At 46.7% G+C, this 17,458-nt stretch overlaps 1 protein-coding gene across 5 annotated transcripts in view; it reads left to right on the forward strand.

The window, feature by feature from the left end:
• The window catches only part of TENM4 (teneurin transmembrane protein 4), a 792,728-nt gene extending 781,101 nt beyond the window's left edge, over positions 1 to 11,627 (forward strand). For all 5 annotated transcript variants that reach the window (XM_060235003.1, XM_060235004.1, XM_060235005.1 and 2 more), the window contains 2 exons: positions 4,234 to 4,376; positions 9,884 to 11,627. In XM_060235003.1, coding sequence (XP_060090986.1) covers positions 4,234 to 4,376; positions 9,884 to 10,642 — 902 coding nt within the window. In that variant the 3' untranslated portion in view covers positions 10,643 to 11,627. The remainder of the gene's footprint in view (positions 1 to 4,233; positions 4,377 to 9,883) is intronic.
• The last annotated feature ends 5,831 nt before the right edge of the window (positions 11,628 to 17,458 follow it).

The raw sequence follows: 17,458 nt of genomic DNA on the forward strand, positions 1-17,458 counted from the left end.
AAACAGACTTCTGGATCCTCAACTGTAGGGAAGAAGACATGCACCAATTTGTGGTTTGGATGTTGCAACAAACCGCAGCCTGCTGTGGGAGTGGGCATGTTTAGCCACTTGCAGTGGTAGGAGGGAAAAACAAGACCCCAGATCCCTAACGCTTATTCATAATACAATAAACCACGGTTTACTGTTATGTCTCAACCATACTCGAGGTGCATTCACACACACTAAATAACGTGCTTTGCAACTGGATTTTTACTGTGTAAGAATAGCAAAATTCACCTGCAAACAGTCACCATGTGAAAACACCTTCTGTTTTATTTATTTAAGATTCTTTGTTGTTTGCTTATTACAACCAACTCTGGTATGTGGCAGACAGGTTAAATGAAATGAAAAGGTTTATTTGTAGTTTATCAAGGTTAAACTGGTGAGAGCTAATGCAGCATGGAAGAGGACTCGGAACAATGGCAATGAAGGACAATTTCCATGCTGAGCGTCATTATAAACAACTGCCACGTTTTGCCCCAAACACACACCTGTGTCCCAAACCCCCTGTAAACAAAGAACAACAAGCAAAAAGATACCTAAAGGGTCCCTCTGCCCCACAACTTCCTCCCACTCCTCCAGACTCCGCATCGCCGGATTAAAAGCTGACAAACGCCCTTCTGATTTCCCATCAGTCACACAGAGGTATCGCTGTGTGCATCAGCTGGCGGCCCAGATTCTAAATTGCATCTAAATAAAGGGCATTAGGGATCCTTTCTCTTGCCGAGCAGCGGATAAATCCTTTCTAATCATGACCTTTTATCAAGCCTTTTAAAAATAACAACGCGATTAAGTGTTAATTCATCCATGAGAATTGGTGCTTGCACGCTGACGAAAAACAGGTATCCGTTGGCTTTCAGCGTGGGCATTATTTTGCAATGGAGTGGTTCAACAGCATGCAGCGGTTTAATAAGGCACAACCTTCTCCGAAGCCAACCTGTCCCTCACCTAGGCAAAAATCGTTCTCAAGCCAGTCTCTAAATTTCCACAGTAGGTGTCTAGCGTATCGCTTGCTTGTTACGCTTAACAGGCTGATCGGCCTATAGTTGTTTGGATCTTCTTTGTTACCTTTTTTATAAATGGGGATGATGAAAGCTGCTCCCCAGTCCTTGGGAATTTTCCCTGATGGATCAATATGTAAAAAACAAATCTGCCAAAACCGAGGCCCACAAATCTGCATTTTAAATAGCTCTGGTTGAATTAGGTCAATGCCTGCGCCTTTCCCCTGGCTTCAAAGTATCATGAGCTGCTTCACTTCTGTACACCCCACTGGAGAATGCATTAAAAGTTAAAGTGGCTTTCTTTCCACCTCTCCCTCCCTCCTTCCCCATCTATATTTCCTTCCTTTCTTCCTGTTCTCAAACATCTATCGTCCTTCCTTCCTTCCTGTTCTCAAACATCTGACGTTCATGTCTTGTGGCTCTCAAACTTCTGACATTTATTCTATGTCGCTCTCACGTTAAGCAAATCTGACCACCCCTGGTATGAGGCATCTTCATGTGTTCACGTAAAGTCCGTTCCCCTGGAGAAAATGGAAGATTTGGAGGGTGGACTCTATGGCATCGTTCCCCACTGATGTTCCTGCCCCCCCCCCCCCAGCTTTCATTCTTAAATCCCTGGCTTTTCTTTAGCAGGAATTCCTTTACATATTAGGCCACACACCCGATGTAGCCAATCCTCTAACAGCTTACAGGGCTTTTCGTACAGGGCCTACTGCAAGCTCCAAGAGGATTGGCTATATCGGCAGGGTGTGGCCTAATATGCAAAGGAGCTTCTGCTAAAATTCCACCCCTGGGCCCCACCCCCTTGATGTAGCCAATCCTTCAAGAGCTTACAGGGCTCTTAGTACAGGGCCTACTGTAAACTCCAGGACGATTGGCTACATCAGCGGGGTGTGGCTTAATATGCAAAGGAGCTTCTGCTAGAATTCCACCCCTGGGCCACACTTCCCTGATGTAGCCAATCCTTCAAGAGCTTACAGGGCTCTTAGTACAGGGCCTCCTGTAAGCTCCAGGACGATTGGCTACATCAGCGGGGTGTGGCTTAAATCTCCAGGTGTTTCCCAGCCTGGATCTGGCAACCTTCCCCTCATCCCCCCCCCAGTGGCCCAAGGATACCTGGCAGTCCTACAAGCAAGCAACTTGAGGAAGATTTTTTTGTGTGTGTGCACTTCCAGCTTGAGGTTTCTTCAGGACAAATTCACAGGAAAATCCTCTGCCTAGCACAGAAAATCTTTGATCATTGCTGTGATTAACACAGCAGATGAGTAGATAGAGAGAGCTCAGGTAGTTTTGTTTTGAAGCGAACGTTCATCAAACGATTTTTTAAAAAAAATAAAATAAAATATTGCTTTTTATCTCTTAAATCCTCAAAGATGCAGAGTTTCCATGCCCTGCACATAAGCAAGCACAGGGCAGGGGTGTTTTTTTTAGCAGGAACTCCTTTGCATATTAGGCCACACCCACCTGATGTAGCCAATCCTCCTGCAGCTTACAGTAGGTCCTGTACGAAGAGCCCTGGAAGCTCTTGGAGGATTGGCTACATCGGAGTTCCTGCTACAAAAGCATAGACAAGCATAGACAGCTTCAAGAGGGGACAAGATCAACATATGGAGCATAGGTCCATAAGTGGCTATTAGCCACAGCTTATCATTGGGACTCATCCAGGGCAGTGATGCTCTGTATTCTTGGTGCTTGGGGGGGAACAGTGGAGGGGCTTCTAGTGTCCTGGCCCCACTGATGGACCTCCTGATGGCTCTTGGGGTTTTTTTGGCCACTGTGTGACACAAAGTGTTGCACTGGATGGGCCATTGGCCTGATCCAACATGGCTTCTCTTATGTTCTTATGTTTAAGAAAAACCGTGATAAGCAGATAGAGGTGGTCACCCCTCTGCTCTAGTTCCGTTCATTAGGTGATAACGTGGTTTTCTATCCAGTATTGCCAAGACATGCCATCCCCTCCCTGGCTTGTGGATAAATACCAAAAAGAAGAAAAGATAGCCATTTCCCTTATCTTGTCGATGGAGGACTTGGGCTGAGCGAGGAGCGATTTATCCTTAGGTGGCTGAAACATGGTTGGCCAGGGGGGAGGAGTTAACTCTCTGTTCCAGGACAGATAACTTCACGGAAGAGGTGCGAACTCAGTTTCCATTCTCCCGATCTCAAGCTCAGCTCGCTGGCCAGTTGATGCCACTAGCCCATTCAGACTGATCTGCGGGGGTTCTTGATGTCACATTGCTTCCTCCTTGGCCAGTAGGTGCTGCACAGAATCTACTGTCATGTCACGATCTTTCAGTCACCACAGTTTCCATCCCCAAATCTCCAGGAGTTTCCTAATTTCGATCTGGTAGCTCAACCCGCCTAATCGCCGCTGGTGGCCGCTGGGGGGGGGGGGGGGAGTGGAGGGAGAGGATCTGGCAGTCCTTCCTGCAAAAGAGTCCTGTGCTAATTTTTCCTCCCCCCTCCCGGCATAAAAACACAGAAACCTCACATCAGTTAAAATGGAACAAGAAGACTATTTTTTTTATTTCCTTTTTAATATTTATAAATATACAGCATTACAGAGCAACAGGTGGTATCTCATGACTGTCCTAGACATTTATTAGCAGCAGACCTCATAGCCTCGCCTTAGCTTGATCTAATTAGAACTTGGAAGCCGAGCATGGGAGACCACCAAGGAAGGCTATGCAAAGGAAGGCCATAGCAAACCACCTCTGAACGTCTCCTGCCTTGAAAACCCCAGGAGACGGAACGTCATGGGGCCATCCTTTGTTTGGTTGCAACTCAGTGGCACTCAATATTTTTCCTTCATATTTTGCAGAGGCAAACCCAAATTTAGCATCAAGCCTCCCAGAATAGCCTCTTGGCCTCAGAACCGTCTTTTGTGTCCCAACCCACAGCTTTGAGAACCACGGCATTAAATACAGATGTTACTCTGGAGGGGGAGTCTCAGCTAAGCCAGAATCAGTCATGGCTTGTGGATGCGTAGCTAGCAATCCAGGGACATTTTCAAATATATGCTTCTTGACAGGACTTTAACACTCACAGCTAGCCCAAACCCTGTTTTCTCCACTTGGGTGGGATGAGGTTTGCTGTTCCACCTCTGAAATGAGGGCCTCTTGACTGCTTTTTCTGGCCACCACATCTTGCTGCATGGATGACATCCAGGGTTTTTTCCTTCTTCTCTCCCTTCCAGATGTCAACAGCTGGCTGCTTACCTTTGGGTTTCAACTACACAACGTCATCCCTGGATATCCTAAACCGGATGTGGAGGCTGTGGAGCCCTCTTACGAACTTACCCACACGCAGCTGAAAACGCAAGAATGGGACAATAGCAAGGTAACCCACCAGAATTGCATAGTATGGAGGTTTCACCATCTTCCCTACCTCACACACAGGATTTTCCCTTTGTTTCTTCTTCTGTGCTGGGCAGCCCCTATATCTATTTTCTTCTTTTTATTGGTCTATGGCTGTCCCATCCTGTCCATTTATTATATATTTAGAAAGATGCTGGCCCAGCTCAGGGAACTGAGGGAAGAGACAAAATCACCTTCTTAACTTATACTTCTGAAATGGTGCATAAGAGGGTTTTGAAAGTTCAAAGTAAACAAAATATTTTATGTAACTTGAAGGGGGAAAGGTCAGGTGGAATCAGGGGTGGGATGTATAAGGTAGACAGATGATAATAACTGAGACAGCTTTGTAATCACACTAAATTCAAGATAATTTGTTGCCAACAAGCAGGTGTTTTTGCTTTTTATGGAGAGAGGCTTTCTTTTCAGTGTCTGCTTAAACACTCAAGTCTAGGTGCCGGAGTTTCACTGACTCGTCAACTTTTAGAAGGCGGGGTTACAAATTCCCAGAATCCTTCGATAAACATAATCCTAGGATCACTCCTTTCTTTAGAGTTATTTCCCTTTTCACTGGGCAGGGATTACTTCTCTAGATTAGAAGCTCTATCCATTTTTGGCTTGAATCGGGATCTTCCATGATCCTCCCACTCCTGTTTTGCTTCGTTCCCAGTCCACATTCAGTGCTAAACTGTCTCTTCTTCAACTGTCAGTCCCCAACTTTCATTCCTTCATTGACATTCTCCAGAGATTTGTTTGAACAGCCTGTCACTCAAAGCTTCTCAGACTCCACCAGGCATTAGCCCTTGACAGTCCTTCACACATAGACTCAGCTTTTTCAGTGCCTTCAAGAACATCCTCTCTTGGGGTTGTCGCTCAATTATGAAACATGAGAAGTTGCCTTCTGCTGAATCAGAACACCTTGCCTCACTTTGTCTGTTCTAACCAACAACAGCTCTCCAGGGCTGGAGAAGACCAAGCTACATTATTTCCTTCAACTGAAGATGCCCGGATTGACTCTGGGATCTTCTGCAGGCGGCACATGTACTGTTCTAATGGGAAACCAATCTTGTTCCTTAAGACACTTTTGTTCAGAGGTGCAAAATGTTCAGCGGGTGCTCACAGCAGCTCAGTGGCAGAGCATTTCCCCAGTTCAATCCCTGGCATCCTCAGTTATCTTCATTAGCAGGTGTTGAGAAGGACTTTTCTCCTTCTGAGCCTGTGGAGAATCTGCTGCCAGTAGGAGTTGACAATACTGGCCTTAGGTGGGCCAGTGGTCTGACTTAATAGAAAGCAGCTGCATATGTTCTGATATCATTGCTCCAAGGCTCATGGTACCTCCACCCTTGCACTTGGCCATGGCAGTATTCCTGGTTAGAGTACTGGACGAGGAAGACCCAGGATCGAATCCCCTGTCTGTCGTGGAAACTTGCTGAGTGACTTTGGGTCAGTCCGCCACATTCCTCCTAACTTGCCTCCCAAAGTTGTTGTGAGGATAAAATGGAGGAACAGAGAATGTGAGAAGCTTCTTTGTGACTCCATTGCGGGTATAAATGAACTAAAATGAATTGCTACAGTGAAATATTTTTGCAATGCCTAAAACAGGTCTGAATCCAGGACTCGGCCAGATCTTGGATTCAAATCTCCCAGCACTCTTATTTGCTTGACCAAGGCAGTCCTCCCTTCTGATGTTGCCCCATTCTTCTTTATCTCAACAGTTTGCTTAAAGCCGCAGCATTATCAGAGCTCTCTCTCTCCCTCTCTCTCCTCCCCACCCACCCCATTCAAATGGCATTTTCTATTTCCCTTCTTCGCTAGTTCACTTAAGGGGAAATTCATGATGGAAGATGAAACAGACTGGATAGAAAAAATTTCAAAGGCAGGCTACTCTCTCGCTTTGAACTCTGCATAATCTGTTTGCGTCCTTTTCCTTTTTATTTTCACAGCCACGGAGCACATGGGTTGTTTTTCATACAGAAGAAAGCCGTCTTCCCCAATGCATTGCTGTATTATTAAAAGAGTGCATTCAAGGTCGTTAGATCTTAAAATTAAGCAGCTTTTCAAAGACACAAGACTTACTCTGGTGATAACAGAAGTTTTTAGTTATGGCTTTGGCACCGTACTCGTGATAACATTCCACACTATCTTGTCCATCCATCTAGTGCCTTTTTAAATTCTCTCCTTCCCCCAAGTAGCTCAGGCAGTGAATATGGTCCATTGGTACCCATTTTAGCAGTCACAGAATTTCAATCCAGGGAATGAACAGCTGCGAACATTGATGCAATCAGTTCCTCTCGATATATAAAACAAAATTTCGATCCAGGGAATGAATGGTTCCGAACATCGATGCAATCAGTTTCACTCGATATCCGTAACCCGATAAACAAAACTTCAATCCAGGGAATGAACAGTTGCAAACATCAATGCAAACAGTTCCGCTCGATATCCATAACCCGATAAGCAAAATTTCAACCCGGGGAATAAACAGTTGCAAACATTGATGCAATCATTTCCACTCGATATCTATAACCTGATAAACGAAATTTCAATTCAGGGAATGAAGAGTTGTGAACATTGATTAAATCGGTTCCGCTCGATATCCATAACCTGATTAACGAAATTTCGATCCAGGGAATGAACAGTTGCGAACATCAGTGCAATCACTCAATATCTATAACCTGATAAACACCAACGAAAGGCCTGCAGGATTTGACTTACCACATAAAGAGAGCCAGTTTGGTGTAGTGGTTAAGTGCGTGGACTCTTATCTGGGAGAACCGGGTTTGATTCCCCACTCCTCCACTTGCACTTGCTAGCATGGCCTTGGGTCAGCCATAGCTCTGGCAGAGGTTGTCCTCGGAAGGGCAGCTCTTGTGAGAGCCCTCTCCAGCCCCACCCACCTCACAGGGTGTTTGTTGTGGGGGAGGAAGGTAAAGGAGATTGTGAGCCGCTCTGAGACTCTTCGGAGTGGAGGGCGGGATATAAATCCAATATCATCTTCTTCTTCTTCTTCTTCTTCTTCAATAAAGCATGGAAGGCGAACAGGTTTTGGCAATGGAGTAGCTAAGGGGCACAAAGGGGCAAAATACCAGGACCCGAATGCAATTATGGCGCAGCCCGCCAAACTGCTTTCCATCTGTCACAGGGAAGTAACCATCATGCTTTCCAGAGAGACATGACAGATCTCTTTGAACTCCCCCCAGCTGCGACTAAGTGGGTTGAATATTTAGATATTCGTATTTAGGGGGACTGCACAATTGATCTGCATACCTGTCATATCAACTTGGTTACATATTTTATATTATGATACGCTTTCTGTGTGTCACTCTGCCATATGATAAAAAATAGTAACCCATTTTGGCATCGCTATAACCCTGTGAGGTAGGTTAGGCAGAGAGGAGTAAGCAACAGGCCCAAAGTCACTCAGCAAACTTGGTGGCAGAGAGGAGATCTGGATGCAGGTCTTCTGGGTACTCGTCTGACAAGGTAACCATGACACCCCGTTGACTGTCACGGATCTTCAGCTTTCTGGTATTCCTAGGTAACCGTGTAGCCAGGAAGACTGAAGGGGTATCACCTCACAAGCCTTGGAGAACATATGTCAGCAGGGGTGGAATTCTAGCAGCAGCTCCTTTGCATATTAGGCCACACACCCCTGATGTAGCCAATCCTCTAAGAGTTTTTTCTAAGCTCTTGGAGGACTGGCTACATCAGGGGTGTGTGGCCTAATATGCAAAGGAGCTCCTGCTAGAATTCCACCCCTGGGCCACACACCCCGACGTAGCCAATCCTCCAAGAGCTTACAGGGCTCTTCGTACAGGGCCTACGGAATGCTCCAGGATTGGCTACATCAGGGGGTATGGCCTAATATGCAAAGGAGCTTCTGCTAGAATTCCACCCCTGGGCCACACACCTCTGATGTAGCCAATCCTCCCAGGAGTTTACAGGGCTCTTATTGCAGGGCCTGCTGCAAGCTTCAGGAAGATTGGCTACATCAGGGGTGTGTGGCCCAATATGCAAAGGAGCTCCTGCTAGAATTCCACCCCTGGGTGTCAGTCATTCAATATGATGGGAGGCCAGCCAGGGCCTAGGCTAGCTTGATCTCAATAGATCTCAGAAGCTAAGCAAGGGGAGCTTTGGTCAGTACTTGGATGGGAGACCACCAAGGAAGTCCTGGGTTGCTATGCAGAGGCAGGCAATGGCAAACCAGCTCAGTAAGTCCCTTGCCTCGAGGGGTCATTTTAACTCAGGCACTTTCCACCACCACCGGGTCACCCGGGATGGAAAGTATTTCCAGTGTATCTATAAGCATTGACATCAATGCTGTTACGGCACAGCTGCCAGAGTATGGCCATCCATAACGGGACTAGTAACAATTACAACTCAACATAGCTGGAAAGCGACCTTCGTGCTAGAGGCGGTAGATTACTGGTTACCAGATGTTGGAGACTATCGATGGGATAGCTCCCTCCCTTGAGAGGAGAGCCGGTTTGGTGTAGCGGTTAAGTGTGCGGACTCTTATCTGGGAGAACCGGGTTTGATTCCCCACTCCTCCATGTGCAGCTGCTGGTGTGATCTTGGGTCGGTCACAAATTCTCTCAGAGCTGTTCCTCCCAAGAGCAGTCCTCAAAAGAGCTCTTTCAGCCCCACCTACCTCACAGGGTGTCTGTTTTGGGGAGGGGAAGGGAAAGGAGATTGTAAGATGCTTTGGGACTCCTTCGGGTAGTGAAGGGTAGGGTATAAATCCAGTCTCCTCCTCCTCCTTCTTTTTCTTCTTCTTCTTCTTCCTTTGCTTATGAGTCTCCGTGGACATCTGGCTGAAATGAGGCTGATTGATGGACTGAATGGATCTTTGGTCTGACTCAGCAAGATGGTTCGTAGTTACATGTATCTCTGGCGATCGAAAAGGCTATCAAATTGCAGTGGATTTATGATAACCCGTAGGGTTTGCAAGACAGACAGAAGTGGTTTGCCATTGCTTGCCTCTGCTTAGTGACCCTGGACTTCCGTGGTGGTTTCTCATCTAAGTACTAGCCAGGGCTTAGCTTCCAAGATCTCACAAGATTAGGCTAACCTGGGCCAACCCGGTCACAGCAAAAAAGGGTATCTCTAAGAACAAAAAACAGTGCAGTAGTTTAAGCACAAAAGCATCCTATGGAGAAGTTAAACACGCTAAAAGTGTAGAGAAAATATTGTCTGTCCTCCTTAAAGGACTTGAAAACAGCTGCAATCGGCTTTTTTTGCAGCAAGACCTCCTTTGCGTATGCTGCGCCCCCGATGTAGCCAATCCCCCAAGAGTTTACAGGGTTCTTAGTACAGGGCCTACTGCAAGCTCCAGGAGGATTGGCTACATCAGGGGGGCGTGGCCTCATATGCAAAGGAGCTCCTACAAAAAAAAAAAGAAGCCCTGGTTGCAATGCAGAAATGTAACCTATGCTGTTTACCTCTAACACTGATTTCTCCCCTTCCTTCCTCTTTTCTTGCCGTCCTATTCAGTCAATCTTGGGAGTACAGTGCGAAGTACAGAAACAGCTGAAGGCTTTTGTCACCCTGGAGCGCTTTGAACAGATCTACAGCTCGAGCATTGCCGGATGCCAAGAGGCCAAGGAGATCAATAACTTTGCTTCAGGTGGCTCGGTCATCGGCAAAGGGGTCAAGTTCGCCATGAAGGACGGGCGGGTGGCCACTGACATCATCAGCACGGCTAACGAGGATGGGAGGAGGATCGCAGCCATACTGAACAACGCTCACTACCTGGAGAACTTGCAGTTCACCATCGAGGGCACGGACACACACTATTTTGTCAAGCAAGGGCCATCGGACAGCGACCTATCCATCCTGGGCCTCACCGGCGGGCGAAGAACCTTGGAGAACGGCGTCAACGTCACCGTCTCCCAAATCAACACAGTGCTTAATGGAAGGACTAGACGTTACACAGACATCCAGCTCCAGTACGGAGCGCTGTGTCTGAACACCCGCTACGGGACCACCTTGGACGAGGAAAAGACCCGCGTGCTGGAGCTGGCCAGGCAACGTGCCGTAGCCCAAGCCTGGGCGCGGGAGCAGCAGAGACTGCGGGACGGGGAGGAGGGGACCCGCTCCTGGACAGAAGGGGAGAAGCAGCAGCTGCTAAACACGGGGCGGGTTCAGGGCTACGATGGCTACTTCGTCATCTCCGTGGAACAGTACCCTGAACTTTCAGACAGCGCGAACAACATCCATTTCATGAGACAGAGTGAGATGGGCAGAAGGTGACAGAGAGGGTCGACACGTTGACTTCTTGCCAAAGACAGCTACTCTTTTGTGGCCGCGTACCAGACTGTGTTGTACTCAATCCATTTTTAAAAAAATAAAACACACACACACACACACAAAGATAACGAACAAGGTTGGGGGGTGAAGTGATAATACTGTTGCACTGTAACTCATGCAACATTGTTTTGTTTTCTTTTTCAAAAATTCGTCCTCATCTTTTACCATTCTTCCCCCTCCTCTCGAGGAGCAGAAGATATATTTTGCAGTAGTACAAACACAGTGAAATCCTTGTGTCCTTTTTTCTTTTTTATACTCTCTGACCCTGTTGTGAAAAACAGGAGGAAATGAGCTACCCGTAAGTCCTTAGTTTACGTCGTGGGACAAGTGAAGGGTTTTCGCCTTGGGGTTCCTACTTTCCCTTCACACTTGAGATGCGAGAGAGGGACAGATTTCCCGGAAGGAATAGGGGGAATATGCGCAAATAATTTTCTCCTGTGTAAACCGGGGGGGAAGAACAAAAGAGAAGCGGAAGACTGTTCTAAATCTTCTCACCGTTATCTTTCTAGATAATCACGAACCTCTTTTTTATAAAAGAGAGAACTCGCAGGTCATTTTCGGATTTCATACCCTTTCCTGAGCGACCCCGCGACCTCTTAGAGACTTGCGAGATGGGTCTCCTTCCTGAGACAGAATAATCTTTTTTTAATTTTTTTAAAAAACGAGTCTTTTTTTTACTACAGTAGGCTATTTTGTTGTCCCGTTTTTGTTTTCACGAGAGAGCGACCGAATACGTTTTCCATTTTGTAGTCATTGTTGTCATCGTTGATTTGAAACCCGATTAAAGCTTTTGGGGGAGGGAGAGGAAGGAAAAAAGATTCACACTCTGCTTAGGATAATTTTCTCACACATAACGTCGGCCGAAAAGCACCAGTGATGTATGTTTGTTAATGGCATACCCTCCTTAAATATATAGTATTTCTGTACACCCAGCCTCTAAGAGACTCCTTTGGGTAGTGAAGGGCATGGTATAAATCCAATCTCTTCTTCTTCTCTACTACTCCCTGTGCTCAGGGCAATAACAGATAAGGAAGGTTGTGGCTGGGAGAAAGTGAGGAACTCAACACTGCAGCTGAAGCAGGATATGAGCATCAGTATTTGGATGCAACATGTCCACTCAACAGACCTCTCCCAGTTCTGCATTTATCAAGGAGGGATAGCTTGTTGGGAGGGGGGGGCTTTATCAAGGTTATAGGATCATAGAGTTGGAAGGGAGCTCCAGGGTCATCTAGTCCAACCCCCTGCACAATGCAGGAAACTCACAAATACCTCTCCCCAAATTCACAGGATCTTCATTGCTGTCAGATGGCCATCTAGCCTCTGTTTAAAAACCTCCAAGGAAGGAGAGCCCACCACCTCCCGAGGAAGCCTGTTCCACTGAGGAACCACTCTAACGGTCAGGAAGTTCTTCCTAATGTTGAGCCGGAAACTCTTTTGATTTAATTTCAACCTGCTTGCTCTGGTCCTGCCTTCTGGGGCCACAGAAAACAATTCCACACCATCCTCTAGATGACAGCCCTTCAGGTATTTGAAAATGGTGATAGTATCACCTCTCAGCCGCCTCCTCTCCAGGCTAAACATGCCCAGCTCCTTCAACCATTCTTCATAGGACTTGGTCTCCAGACCCCTCACCATCTTCGTTGCCCTCCTCTGGATCCGTTCCAGCTTGCCTATATCCTTCTTAAAATGTGGTGCCCAAAACTGAACACAATACTCCAGGTGAGGTCTTACCAGAGCACAGTAAAGCGATACCATCACATCACGTGATCTGGCCACTACACTTCCATTGATACAGCCCAAAACTGCATTTGCCTTTTTAGCCCCCACATCACACTGTTGTGGTTGTGGAAGTACTTGAGGCAGCAGAGATACCTCTTGTTCAAAGCCCTAGGAAAACCCAAGAATTAAGTCAACAAGATGGCATTCTCACATCTGACCGTAGAATCATAGAGTTGGAAGGGACCTACAGGGTAATCTAATCCAACTCCCTGCACCGTGCAGGAATTCCACAGATACCTCACACACACACACATCCCTAGTGACCTCTGCTCCATGCCCAGAAGATGGCAAAAACTTCCAAGATCCTTTAACGAACTAGCCTGGAGAAAAATCGCTGACTGGCCCCAAAGCGTCAGTCAGCATTTCCCTAGGCGTGTCAGAAAGGGCCACAAGAACTAAGCACTGATGCAACCCTTCCTGCCCTCCGTCTTATGATCTGCCTAATTCACAGAATCAGCATTGCTGTCAGATGGCCATCTAACTTCTGCTTAAAAACCTCCAACTTAGGCTTTCTACATTATGGGCCAGTCACTGTGAATAAGGACAGCTAAAATACAAGCTGACTCTTAACAGGTCATAAATCATTCATCAAGAAGCATTTCATCCAATCGCTTTTGCTGAAAAAGAACTGTGCGCTCTGTTTTACCCTGAATCCCCTTTTGATTTGCAAAAGATAGGGAAAGCGTGGACGTTTTCTGTGTTTCTAACTGCAGGGAATGTTGGTGGTACTTCATAGCACGTGTCCTCCATAAATTGAAGGCACGTAAGAAGAGCCCTGCTAGATCAGAGCAGTGGTCCATCTAGTCCAGTATCCTGTCTCACAGAGCGGCCAACCCATTCCTCTGGAGGGCCAACAACAGGGCAGAGAGGCTGAGGCCTTGATAAGAACATCAGAAGAACCCTGCTGGATCAGACCAGTGGTTCATCTCGTCCAGTATCCTGTCTCACGGAGTGGCCAACCAGTTTCTCTGGAGGGCCAACAACAAGGCAGAGAGACCTGATGTTGCCTCCTGGCTCTAGAATTCAGAGGCTTTGGGCCTCTGAATTTGGAGGTTCAGCCACCATCGCTAGTAGTCTTTGGTAGGCTTATCCTCCAGGAATCTAATCCCCTTTTCAAACTGTTTCTTCCTGTGGGCATCATTCCATCCTCTGGCAGTGAATTCCACATTTTAATCGCCCTCTGGCTGCGATCGGACACATTAAAAAATGCACTTTAAATCCACTTTCAGTGCACTTTCCAACTGGATTTTCCTGTGTGCCCTGGCAAGATCCAGTTGGAAAGTGCATTGAAAGAGGATTAAAAGTGCATTATTTAGTGTGTGTGATCACAGTCTCTGAACAAAGAATATTTCCTTTTCTCTTCTCATTCCATCCTCTGGCAGTGAATTCCACATTTTAATCGCCCTCTGGCTGCGATCGGACACATTAAATAATGCACTTTAAATCCACCTTCAGTGCACTTTCCAACTGGATTTTCCTGTGTGCCCTGGCAAGATCCAGTTGGAAAGTGCATTGAAAGAGGATTGAAAGTGCATTATTGTGTGTGTGTGATTGCAGCCTCTGTGTAAAGAAGTATTCCCTTTTGTCCATCCTGAACCTACTGCCTGTCTCCAAGCCCAGATTAGGTCTTGTTCCAGTATTTAGAGAGGAGGGGCTGCCAGGAAACCCGGTGTGGGCCATTCTGAACACCTTAAAGGTATGAAAAGGGGGAGGGAACAATGAACTGGTGTTTGGGAGGACAGGATATTCACCATCCTGTAGGTAGGTGGTTGCATTAGTAGCTATGAAAATTTCTTCCAAAAAAAACCTGTTGGGTTGTGATCTGTTGCAGATTCTTCATAGGAAGAGATGCATTGGTTTCCAGACTTTCTATATCCAAGGAGCCCTTTCCATGGAGATTTATTTGCCAAGGAATCTCTGTCACACTGCCATGGAAGCCACATGCATTATGCAGGAGTATGGCTCACATCTGGGTTCTGGGTCCCATTCTGTGATGGACAGTCTTAGCTCCTGCAAGCTCCCAGTCTGTCTTATTGGTGCTTCCTTTTGACCAACGTGAATTGAGGGCTCTTGCCAGGGCTTTTTTGGTAGCAGGATCTCCTCTGCATATTAGGCCACACACCCCTGATGTAGCCAATGCTCCGAGAGCTTACAGGGCTCTTCTTAAGGGGCCTACTGCAAGCTCTCAGAGGATTGGCTACATCAGGGGGGGGGGGTGTAGCCTAATATGCAAAGCAGCTCCAGCTACGGAAAAAAAAAAGCCGTTCTAAAGTACCCTTCTCAACACATTCCTCTCGCTGTGCATTGTGGGAAGAGGTCACCAGTAGCAAAGTGTCTGAAAGAAAGATGTGTCCGCTGTTATCGCTTTACCTGTTGAGAGAGCTCTCGATAATCCACCCGAGAAATATGTGCAATGGCGGAATTGTTCCAGGACGTGTTGTTCGGCCAAGTGGAAATTCAACATCTAAATGTCTTCTGCCGCCACCACCAAGAACAAATTCTCTAGATCAGTGAGTTGTGGTTGCAAGGTGCTAACCAGAAAAATGGGAGTTGGGATCGCGTCCCGTTGAAATCTACGGGACTGAAGTGGCCCGCTCGAGTCCCATTCCTTTTGATGGAAATTGGCGGCATCTGCTTTTCTGGAGTTGGCCATCCAACGCAGAGTTACATCCTTCATCGTTGATGAGTCATGGAAGAATGCAACTCTGGTCAAGATTGCACTGAGAGAGATGTTGACCATCTTGATAACTCGTCTGATACAAAGATGAGCAGGTACGCCCTAATATACCTGGCAGTGTGATACAATATGTTTGTTTTCAGGTTTCTTACAGCCACAGCTGATCTCAGAGACCGATTTCCCACTCACCTTACGTCGCTCTCACGTTCCTCTTCACAGCAGGGATTCCTTCCGATTTCACACTATCTGCCCCGGGGCTGCAGCTAGCGTCGGCTTTTTCGTGCCGCAAACAGAAATTGGTTTTTAGAAGCTTCTGCTTGTGGCATGAAAAAGCCAACACTAGCTGCAGCCCCGGGGTAGATAGTGTGAAATTGGAAGGAAGCCGCACTGAGAAGAACAATGTGAGAGTGGCATAAGGTGAGTCGGTCAGAGTTTACTTTAGAATGATACGACTGTCTTGTTTTTCAGAACTGAAGGATTTTACGCTGTTACTTAATTTTATCTCCTAGCTGAGGAGGCTAATTATGATACATTTTTTCCTACACACAAATTTACCATTCAAGCACGCAGTAAAGGGGGAAAGTGTTTCAACTCTGGAGCTCATTTGAACAAAGTTCTCTGAAGCTTCAAAGTCATTTTTCTTTTTTAAAAGGAAACCATAATGTTGAGATTGTCGAATGATCCGCCATGAAGGTGGATTCAGATAACCAAGACAATCCCTTTTTTCTCGGTACATGTTAACTTGTTCAACACATTGATTTTCCAACAGTTAGATTCAAGGCCAGTAGTACCTTCAAGACCAACTAGATTTTTTGGAGTATAAGCATTCAAGAATCAACGTTCCCTTAGAAGATGAAGATATTGGATTTATATCCCGCCCTCCACTCCGAAGAGTCTCAGAGCAGCTCACAATCTCCTTTACCTTCCTCCCCCACAACAGACACCCTGTGAGGTGGGTGGGGCTGGAGAGGGCTCTCACAGCAGCTGCCCTTTCAAGGACAGAGTCTCAGAGTGGCCTACGATCTCCTTTATCTTCCTCCCCCACAACAGACACCCTGTGAGGTAGATGAAGATATTGGATTTATATCCCGCCCTCCACTCCGAAGAGTCTCAGAGCAGCTCACAATCTCCTTTACCTTCCTCCCCCACAACAGACCCCCTGTGAGGTAGATGAAGATATTGGATTTATATCCTGCCCGCCACTCCGAAGAGTCTCAGAGCGGCTCACAATCTCCTTTCCCTTCCTCCCCCACAACAGACACCCTGTGAGGTGGGTGGGGCTGGAGAGGGCTCTCACAGCAGCTGCCCTTTCAAGGACAACCTCTGCCAGAGCTATGGCTGACCCAAGGCCATTCCGGCAGGTGCAAGTGGAGGAGTGGGGAATCAAACCCGGTTCTCCCAGATAAGAGTCCGCACACTTAACCACTACACCAAACTGGCTCTCCAAGTCAAATAAGGACCTATCTTAGTCAAATAAGGACCTCCATTCCTACTTGTAGCTGATGAAGGGGGCTTTGACTCTCAAAAGCTGATACCGTGACTATCTTGCTGGTCTCTAAGGTGTTCCCTAGACTTGAATCCAACTCTTCAGACCAACATGGTCTTTAAGGTGCTAGTGGACTTGAATTAACTCTTTTATGGCAGACAAACATGGCTGCTTTTTTGAAACAGATTTCCAGGGGGTAAGCTTTTGAGAATCAAATGGAATTTTTACTCTCAAAAACTTACCTCCTGAATATCTTGTTGGTCTCTAAGGTGCTACTGGATTCGAAACCAGCTCTTTTATTGCAGACCAACAGGGCTACCCCCCGAAACGCTCTTCATGGATTTCCAAGCATAAGTCTCCAGGATGCAGCTTCAGCTGTGTCTTCCAGTGGCATGGAATTGCCACCCAGAATCATACATTGAGGCATGCAGACCTAAGGCAATCAATAAACACTGTTCAAAACAGAAGCAATCGCTCCAGAACTGATCAGGGAGCCGTGAAGCCATGCAACGTATGCATGAGTCATCCAATGAAAAATGCCGTCAAGTTGCGACAGATATGGTGATCCCGTACGGTTTTCAGTGCCAGAGATTGAGGTGGTTTTCACCATTGCTTGGCAAAACTGGGTATCCTTGGTGGTCTTCCGTCCAAGTTCTAACTAGGGCTGACCCCGCTTAGCTTCCAAGATCTGACCAGGTAGGGCTAGCTTGGATTATCCAAGTTCCGGGTGTGAGTCATCTAGGCCCACTAAATCAGCATCTTCCGTAGGTGTTCTATCCAACAGATTCATTCCAGTTGGGAGTTTGGGGGCATAACA

Source organism: Heteronotia binoei, chromosome 3 (genome assembly GCF_032191835.1).
Source record: "Heteronotia binoei isolate CCM8104 ecotype False Entrance Well chromosome 3, APGP_CSIRO_Hbin_v1, whole genome shotgun sequence".
Classification (NCBI taxonomy): Eukaryota; Metazoa; Chordata; class Lepidosauria; order Squamata; family Gekkonidae; genus Heteronotia; species Heteronotia binoei.